Raw genomic sequence first — 8,735 nt, forward strand, 5'->3', positions numbered from 1 at the left:
GCCTTCAGCCACCGGGAGCTACCCACGGGCTGCCTGGCCCCACGCAGCCCCCGGGGGAGCGGAGCCCTGAGGCGGGGGGGGACCGAGGCTGAGGCGGCTCGAGGGGGCCTCGCGCCTCCCTCAGCCCCCGGGCGGGAAACGGCGTGCGCATGCGCTAAGAGACGAGCGGGAGGACCCGAGCGGCGCCCGGAAACACCCGAACGGAATCGGGCGAGAGCCGGAAACACCCGAGCGGCGTCGGGCGGCACCCGAGAGGCGCCCGGAAACACCCGAACGGCTTCGAGGGCAGGAGCCGAGCGCGCTCGGCGCTCGACTGCTCGTGCCTGGCGTGGGGGCTCGGCTGGTCGCGCCTGGCGCCGTTCCCGGCGTGCCCCGCGCCGTGTTGCAGTGTCACGGCCGGCGCGGCCCGGCCATGAAGCAGGAGGGCGCCGCTCGCCGCCGCGGCGACAAGGCCAAGGCCCCCCCCGACGGGGGGCCTCCGCCGCCGCCCCCCCCCGACGTGGAGATGCAGGAGGAGGCGGCGGGGACGGGGACGGGGGCTGGGGGGGAGGCGGGGGGGGAGAGGCAGCCCCAGAGGGAGCTGGATGCTGTGACGCTGGAGGGTGAGGGGGGGTCTATGGGGGGGGGCTGGGGAGGATGGGGGAGGGATGGGGGGGAGGGGAGGGGATGGAGAGGAAGGGGGGGGGTCCATAAGGGGGAGGGAGGGGGCGGTGGGGGGATTGGTGAGGAGGGGGGGGGTGTCAGGAGGAAGGGGGGTCCCTAAGGGGGAGGGAGGGAGGAGTGGGGGGGACATAAGAGGTCATTGGGGGGGGTTAGGAGGGGTTTGGGGGTGTCTTCGGGGGGAGGGGGAGGACATAGGGGAGAGGGAGGAAGGGGGGAGTGGGGGGGTTGGTGGGAGAGGGGGGATGGGGAGGGAGGAGGGGGGGGCGTAGGAGAGAGGAGGGTGATAGGGAGGAAGGGATCAAGGGGTGGAAAGGGGGCCTGGGGGGATTCGGTAAGAGGGGGGGGGAATTGGTAAGAGGAGGAGGGTCAAAAAGAGAAAAGGGGGAGAGGAGAAGGGACCTGGGGGGAGGGGGTCAGGAAGGAGGAAAGAAAGGGGTTGGGGGGATCCTTCCCTCCCCCAGAGCTGCTGGGAGGGGATGGAGCAGAGTTGGGGGTGCAGAGGGGAGCGAGGGGGGGAAGGTGAATGGAAAGAATCGGGGGCTGTGCCATCAAAAGGACTGGGGGGGGGCAATGAGGGAGAGCAGTGCGTTTTGGGGACACCCCCAGGGGATGGGCAGCAAGGGCAGGGGGAGCCGGGGGGGGTCCCAGCACCTCCCTGAGGGCAGCCGGGGGGGGTCCTGGGGATGTGGGGGCCGCACAGCCCCAGGAGCTGGGGGGGGGGGGGGGGATCCTGGAAGCTGGCGGCGTCCCGGGGTTGGGGAGAGGCCCTGACTTGTGCCACCCCCTGCAGACATCAAGGAGCACGTGAAGCAGCTGGAGAAGGCCGTGTCGGGGAAGGAGCCGCGCTACGTCCTGCGTGCCCTGCGAGCCCTGCCCTCCACCTCGCGCCGCCTCAACCCCAACGTGCTGCACAAAGCCATCCACGGCTTCTTCACCTCCAACAGCGCCGTGAGGGATTTCCTCCTCGGCTTCCTGGAGGAGGTGCGGGGACGGGGACCTCGGTCCCAAAGCGACGGGGCTCGCTGCGGCCCCGTGGGGACCTTAGGTGGAGGTGTTGGAGCTGGGGGTGGGCGGCAGCAGGGGGCAGGGGGTGGGACAGGGGCCGGAGCCCAGCCCGTGCCTTCCCTCCGCAGCCCATGGACACGGAAGCAGAGCTGCAGTTTCGCCCGCGGACGGGGAAAGCAGCCTCAGCCCCTCTCCTGCCAGAAGTGGAGACCTACCTGCAGCTGCTGCTCGTTATTTTCCTGATGAACAGCAAGCGGTATCCGGAGGTGAGGTTCCCCGAGCTCTGTCTAAACCTGAGTCCTTTGCCGGGTGCTTCTGGGCCTGCCTCACGGTCCCCTGCTTTCCTGCTGGCTTCAGCCCTGCTCGGAGGCAGCCCTTAGGGTCTGCAGCCCTGACCTGCGGCAGTCCCACAGCCCTGCCAGTCCTTCCTCTCCTCCCGGGCAGCATTTCATCTGCTCCGTTTCCCTCCTGCAGGCTCAGAAGGTGTCTGACGACCTGATGCAGAAGATCAGCTCCCAAAACCGCCGGGCCCTGGACCTGGTGGTGGCCAAGTGTTACTACTACCACTCGCGTATCTACGAGTTCCTGAATAAACTCGACGTGGTCAGGAGGTAGGGCTGGCCCCGCGGGCTCTCCTTGGGTTTCTTCCCTCCCTCTCCCTCCCTAAAATCCTCTCCCTCCCCTGCGCTGCAGCTTCCTGCACGCCCGGCTGCGGACGGCCACGCTGCGCCACGACGCCGACGGGCAGGCCACGCTCCTCAACCTGCTGCTGAGGAATTATCTCCACTACAACCTCTACGACCAAGCGGAGAAGCTCGTTTCCAAGTCCGTGTTCCCCGAGCAGGCCAACAACAACGAGTGGGCCCGGTACCTCTATTACACAGGTGGGACACGTGGGGTCCCGGGGGCTGGTGCTGGCAGCTCCGACCCCGCAGAAAACCTCGCTGAGGCTTGGGGATGGAGCTCCCAGGTGGGCTGTGAAGCTCTGACTGCTTGGATTCTCTCAGTGGCTTTTCCAAACCGCCCTCAGCCCCTCGTGAATTCTCTTCCCCCCTCGCAGGGCGCATCAAGGCCATTCAGCTGGAGTACTCGGAGGCACGAAGGACCATGACGAACGCCCTGCGCAAGGCGCCGCAGCACACGGCCGTCGGCTTCAAGCAGACGGTGAGCAGGCACGGGGAGCACTCAGAGCGTTCTGAGCCCCCCCGGCACGGGGTCTCTGCTCCCCTGGGGCCTGCGCTGGGCCCCTCGGGGACTCAGGGCTCTCTCTCGTTGTGCTCCAGGTGCACAAGCTGCTGATCGTGGTGGAGCTGCTGCTCGGGGAGATCCCGGACAGGCTGCAGTTCAGGCAGCCCTCCCTCAAGCGCTCGCTGATGCCCTATTTCCTCCTGACTCAGGGTACAACGCTCCTGCTCTGCTGTTTCAGCACCGTTTGCCCCGATTTGGGGGAGCGGGAGGCCTCGGGGGCTCCTCACCCCTCGGTGGGAGCCAGCTGCGGGCTGCCCCGTGCCAATCTGATGCCCCGGTCAGGTTTTGGGGGGCTTCTCCTTCTCCTCATGAGAGGAGAGGATGGCACCAGCCCTGCCTCGTGCTCCCCGTGGTGCCCCAGCCCACGCTGCTGCTCTCCCTTACCCCTTCTCTGCTTTCTCCCCTCTGCTCCAGCTGTCAGGACTGGAAACCTGGCCAAGTTCAACCAGGTCCTTGATCAATTTGGGGACAAGTTCCAGGCCGACGGCACCTACACCCTGATCATTCGCTTAAGGCACAACGTCATCAAGACAGGTAAGGGTGTCCCTGGGCCAGCCGGGGGCTGCCACCGCCGTGTGGGGTGGTGCTTCACTGCCTGTCCCCCACCCTCAGGTGTGCGCATGATCAGCCTCTCCTACTCCCGCATCTCCCTGGCCGATATCGCCCAGAAGCTGCAGCTGGACAGCCCCGAGGACGCCGAATTCATCGTGGCCAAGGTACCCGCATCCCAAATCTCACCCCAAACTTCATCCCAAACCTCGTTCGTCCCTGCGGGTCTCCCAGCCAGGCTGCTCCCGCCCCGTCCCCGCAGCGCTGCCTCCCTGGGGGGCAGCCGCCGCTCGTAGGTTGAGGGGGATCCCTCCCGGGGGGGTTTTGGGGACACCGAGGGCACCGAGTCCCCTCTCCTCACGCCGTCCTGAGCCCCCTGCTCCTGTCACAGCACCAGCTCCTTCACTCTAAGCTGCTGCCCCAGCCCTCAGAGACGGCGGGCGCCCTGACCGCGTGCCCTCCGGCTTGCAGGCCATCCGGGACGGCGTGATCGAGGCCAGCATTAACCACGAGAAGGGCTACGTCCAGTCCAAAGAGATGATCGACATCTACTCCACCCGGGAGCCCCAGCTGGCCTTCCACCAGCGCATCTCCTTCTGCCTCGACATCCACAACATGTCGGTCAAGGTGAGCCTCCTGGGCCCGTACTGGGAGGCTGTGGGGGCGCTGGGAGCCCCGCTGGGTGGCGCGGAGGGAGGAGACGGCTCCAGCTCAGGCTGTGATGGAGCTGGTTTGAGCGAAGGGGACAGCGGGGACGCAGCCGAGGCACTTCTGGGCTCACGGCTTCTCCCTTGTTCCTCCAGGCCATGAGGTTTCCCCCCAAATCCTACAACAAGGACTTGGAATCTGCAGAGGTGAGCTCGGCACCGGGGCGGGCGCTGGGAGCTCTGCTGGGCTCGTGCTGGACCCAGCTCCTGTCCCCTGCCTGTCCCCACCTTCGGCTTTTGCTTTCCAGGAGCGCCGGGAGCGCGAGCAGCAGGACCTGGAGTTCGCAAAGGAAATGGCAGAGGACGACGACGATGGCTTCCCCTGACCCCTCTGGCCTGGCTCTATTTTTTTTATTTGTCCCTGGGGAAGATGCTGGCTGAGGGGAGCTGCCCCCCGTGGCCCCCCCCGGGTCCCCGCTCTGCCTTTCTTTTATAAAAACCTGCATGTCTGCCCCCAGGGGTGGGGAACGCGCGGCTTCCCTGGGCCCGCAGCCACTGGTCCTGCTCTCCTGTCCCCTGCCCCCCTCCGAGGGAAGCCCCTTCCCCAATAAAACGTTCTTCTGAGGTTGCTTGTGATCAGTTGTTGCGAGCCCCGGGCTCGGGAGCTCCTGGGGAAGTGGGGCCGGGGCAGGCGGGGGCAGCGGCAGCGTTCCCCGGGCACCGCGGCTGCCGCTGCCAGCTCTTGCACCAATAACGGGGTCAGACTTTGTTAAGCTCCAATTATGACTTTTAAAATAAAAGTTGGAAAAAAAAAAACCCACCAACCTGCCCTGCTGCCGCCGTGGTTTGTGTCTGAAACGGCCTCGGGAAGGGGCTGAGCTCCCCTACAATCCCCTGACCCCGCTGCAAATGGGATCGGCACCAGGCAGGGCCCTGCGGACCCCAACCCGGGGAGGGGGACGATGGGGTGGGGGCCATGCAGCCACCACGGGTGTGTCCCGCCAGCATCTGGGCCCAGCTGTGCTCCTCGGGGGAAAATCTGGGAATCTCCCGGCGCACCCATGCCGGGCGGGCGGCCAGGGGCTGCGGGTCAAGCACGGGGCAGTCCCGAGGGACAGAGCCAGCCCCTATGGGGCCAACCCCGGGGTCTCTGGACCAGACCCCACAAGCCAGGATGGGGCAGGGAGGGCGAGAGGGTGGCCCTGGTCCCTCACAGCCCCCGGGGACACCCCGGCAGCACTCACGTCCCGGTGGGTGCCAGGAGAGGACCGAGGGTCCGGGGTCAGGCCCCGCAGAGGAAGGGTGGCCACGAGGCAGAACCGTGGCGATTTGTGCTGACCCCGCACCGCCGCCCACAGGGTTTCGGGTCCGGTCACCACTTCCTTCCTAAGAAAAGCCCACGAAGGGGCTTCGGGCCGTGCTGGGTGCTGATTCAACCTCACCCCAAGCCAGCCCCAAATCCTAAAAGCACTGACCTGCTGAGGCAGCAGCCCCCGGTTTCGCGGAACAGGGCGATTCCGCTGCGACGCTGCACCCCATGGGTGGCTCTGGAAGGGCCCCGCTTCTCTCCAGAGCTGGGGAGAGCAGAGATGGGGGGGAGGAAGGAAGGATTCTTCCAGGAAATCCCACAAACGGGCTCAAGCTGCTGAGGTCCTTTCACGTGGCCTGAGGGCAGAGCCCGCGCTGCTGCCGCTTCCTGGGAGGGGAAAGTCATCATTAGGCTTCAGAGTTAACACCTGCTTGCGGTGCTCCCAGCTGGGCAGCATCCACCCCCTGGCTCCTTCCCTCAGCTGGAGGCTGGAGCAGCTCCGGGGGGCTCGGGGGTGTCCCCGTGGGCTGCCCCCACCCCGGCCGTACCCCCCCCCAGGCCTGGTTCAGTCCTGCCCCGGGGTCACCCTGCCCAAATCCTCCCAGGCCGAGCAGGGGCCTCCCTCACCGGGCTGGGGCCCAGCTGGCACCGGCCCAAATCCTCCTGGAAGCTCTTGCGGGAACCGGCACGAGCCCAAAGCCCACGTCAGCACCGGGGGGGGCGCTGGGAGCAGCCACCCCCCCCCCCTCCCCGGGGCTGCCCTGGCAGCCGCTTCCCCGAAGAGGGGCTGGGGGGAGGCTGGCTCCCTGCAGGGGGGGTGCTGGGTGTCAGGCACGGCCGGGGGCTGGGCGCTGGGTGCTGCGTGCGGGGACACCGAGCACGGCACAGCCCGGGGCACCCAGGGGTGCAGGATGCAGCCCCAGGGCTGTGGCACCTGGGCAGGGTCTCACCTCGGTCCCACACCGCCCCGAAAGCAGGGTGAGGGGCTCGGGCAGCATCCACAGGGGCTGGGGGTGAGCCCCACGGGACGCCGGCTACAAAAAGCCACCGGCCACTTGCCCGCAGCGCTGGGCACGTCCAGCCCGGCCGGGTGGGTTAATGAGTGACCGTGTGGCCGCCCAGCACCGAGCCAGCACCCTGCCACCTGCCCGCTGCCGGGGCTCAGCTGGGTGCCCACCGGCAGCACCGCGGCCCCCGGGAAAGCCCCGGTGCGGCGAGGCGCGGGGAGCAGCCGGGAGCACCGAGCGCGAGCTTGGGATTTGCATGTTGGTGATTAAGGCAATGAGGCAATCGGCACTGTTGCCACATCGGTGTGAATCCCCGGAGCCGTCTATAAAATGCCCTAATCGATGAGGCCGCGCAGAGCCGGGGCAGGAGCGAGCTGTGCTGGGCCGGGCTGTGCTGGCAGACAGGAGGAGACACCGAGCCGCGCACCATGTGCTGCCTCACCCGTGAGTACCCGCAGCCGAGGGCCCCGGCACCCGCTGCCCCCACGGCACCCACAGCACCCACAGCACCCACAGCACCCACAGCACCCACAGCACCCACTGCCCTTGAGCACCCACACACCCAGAGCCCCCCGCGCACCCAGGGGTGGGTGGGAAGCCGCGCTCCCTTTCCCCCTCCCCAGTTTAGGCGTCTCCATCCCTGGGGTTCCTTCGGTGCCACCATCCATCCCCGTGGGGGTCCCCCGGTACCAAAAACGCCCCCGCAGGCAGCAGCAGGTCCGGGGATGCTGCCTGTGGGTGTCGGGGTGTCCCCGGGCGGTGGCTGAGCCGCTGTCCCCGCAGGGATGCTGGTGCTGGTGCTGAGCGCGCTGCTGGGCGCGCCGTGGCGGGCGCTGCACGGGGCGCCGCTGGCCGAGCTGTCGGGGGACCAGGACTTCCAGCTCTTCCTGCACAAGAACCTCGAGTTCACCCGCAAGATCAAGGGGGATGTGGCCGCGCTGCAGCGCGTGGTGGTGAGTTGCCGGCACCGCGGGGTCGCCGATAAGGTGACCTTCCCCTCCCTGGCCTTATCGGCACCGCGGGGCCGGGAGCCAGCGGCCTCCCCACGCCCCAACCTCCCCACGCCCTGTTCTCCCCCTCCCATGTGCCGCTCGGCCCCGCGGCACCCAAGGGGGCTCCCTGGGGGAGGGGTGTGGGGACCTCCCCGTGCGCCGAGCGAGCAGCGGTTCCGCCTCGTCCCCTGGATGCTCAGAAAAGGGTGGGGAGGGGGGTCCCGCGTCCCTTGGGGGTGTCACGGGGGTGGTGGGCTCCTCCGGCCGCCCTGACCCTGTGTCCCCCCCCCCATCCGCAGTGCGACACCTTCCAGCTGTGCAAGGAGGAAGAGCTGCTGCTGGTGCAGCAGGACCTGCGCATCACGCAGGTGGCCCTGGAGCAGTGCCACCGCCCCGGCTTCCAGGCGGTGAGTGCCAGCGGCCACCCCTGCCACGAGCTGCCCGGCCTCAGCCTCGGGCATCCCTCTGCGAGGGGGGTCAGGGCAGGGAATGGGGAGGGGGGGGGTCCAGGCTTCACCGAGCACTGCTGACCCCCCCCTCTCTGTGCCGTGCTGCCCGCAGGAGGCTTGCTTCAGCCAGATCCGCGACGGGCTCCACGCCTACCACAGCTCCCTCGCCGCTGTCCTGGAGCTGCTGCCCTCGCACGCCGGCCTGGTGGAGACGCTGCAGCTGGACGCGGCCAACCTCTCCTCCAACATCCAGCAGCAGGTGAGGGGGCACAACGAGGGGGGCTGCACCCCCAGGGGGTGGGCACGGGGACACGGGGCTCCGCTGGGCACCGCCGCCGTGCTCCGGGGCTGTTCCTGACTCCTGCGCCCCGTCCCGCCCGCAGATGGAGGACCTGGGCTTGGCCACGGTGACGTTCCCCGCCGAGGACCGCGGTCCCCTCCCCGCCTTCTCCTCCCGTTTCCAGCACCAGGTCGGCGGCTTCCTCATCCTGGCCAACTTCCAGCGGTTCCTGGAGACGGCGTACCGGGCGCTGCGGCACCTCGCCCGCCTCTGACACCCTGCCCCGCGTCGCCCCGCGCTATTTATTCCCCAGCCCCAAGCGACCTACCCCGCTTATTTAATATTTATCGCTATTTAATATTTATCCAGCCGGGGAGGCTCCCCCCTTCGCCCTTCGGGCCCCGAGCAGGGCAGCCAGCCCTGCGGTGGCAGCCGCGCACGGGCGTCCGTGCGCAGCATCGCCCTTGTTTAATATTTAAACTCAAGAGTATCTCTGCTAGGAGTTTTGGGAGCCGGGCCGAGCCTTGGCTCCTGCACCGGGAGCTGCGGTGACCCCGCGGCGTCCCGCTGAGCCCAGGGAAATCCG

At 68.2% G+C, this 8,735-nt stretch overlaps 2 protein-coding genes across 2 annotated transcripts; both read left to right on the forward strand.

The window, feature by feature from the left end:
* Positions 1-364: 364 nt before the first annotated feature.
* Positions 365-4,916, forward strand: PSMD3 (proteasome 26S subunit, non-ATPase 3). Its single transcript, XM_032202883.1, has 12 exons — positions 365-602; positions 1,454-1,644; positions 1,797-1,934; positions 2,143-2,279; positions 2,362-2,552; positions 2,729-2,832; positions 2,952-3,066; positions 3,331-3,450; positions 3,529-3,632; positions 3,937-4,092; positions 4,269-4,319; positions 4,421-4,916. The coding sequence occupies exons 1-12, from the start codon at positions 413-415 to the stop codon at positions 4,496-4,498; spliced, it is 1,575 nt and encodes a 524-aa protein (XP_032058774.1). The 5' UTR covers positions 365-412; the 3' UTR covers positions 4,499-4,916.
* Positions 4,917-7,213: 2,297 nt separating this feature from the next.
* CSF3 (colony stimulating factor 3) lies at positions 7,214-8,423 on the forward strand. The gene is made up of 4 exons (XM_032202518.1): positions 7,214-7,381; positions 7,720-7,827; positions 7,982-8,128; positions 8,253-8,423. Exons 1-4 carry the CDS (start codon positions 7,214-7,216, stop codon positions 8,421-8,423), a joined length of 594 nt encoding a protein of 197 aa, XP_032058409.1.
* The last annotated feature ends 312 nt before the right edge of the window (positions 8,424-8,735 follow it).

This window comes from Aythya fuligula, chromosome 24 (assembly GCF_009819795.1).
Source record: "Aythya fuligula isolate bAytFul2 chromosome 24, bAytFul2.pri, whole genome shotgun sequence".
Taxonomy (NCBI): domain Eukaryota; kingdom Metazoa; phylum Chordata; class Aves; order Anseriformes; family Anatidae; genus Aythya; species Aythya fuligula.

What these genes read in the sequence shown, in the direction of transcription:
- CSF3 (XM_032202518.1), top strand. Translation starts at nt 7,214, where the DNA reads ATGCTGGTGCTGGTGCTGAGCGCGCTGCTGGGCGCGCCGTGGCGGGCG. An exon ending in CCGCGCTGCAGCGCGTGGTG is followed by an intron (nt 7,382 to 7,719) that starts GTGAGTTGCCGG and finishes CCCCATCCGCAG; the next exon opens with TGCGACACCTTCCAGCTGTG. An exon ending in CCTCCAACATCCAGCAGCAG is followed by an intron (nt 8,129 to 8,252) that starts GTGAGGGGGCAC and finishes TCCCGCCCGCAG; the next exon opens with ATGGAGGACCTGGGCTTGGC.
- PSMD3 (XM_032202883.1), top strand. Translation starts at nt 413, where the DNA reads ATGAAGCAGGAGGGCGCCGCTCGCCGCCGCGGCGACAAGGCCAAGGCC. An exon ending in AAACTCGACGTGGTCAGGAG is followed by an intron (nt 2,280 to 2,361) that starts GTAGGGCTGGCC and finishes CCTGCGCTGCAG; the next exon opens with CTTCCTGCACGCCCGGCTGC. An exon ending in CCGGTACCTCTATTACACAG is followed by an intron (nt 2,553 to 2,728) that starts GTGGGACACGTG and finishes CCCCCCTCGCAG; the next exon opens with GGCGCATCAAGGCCATTCAG.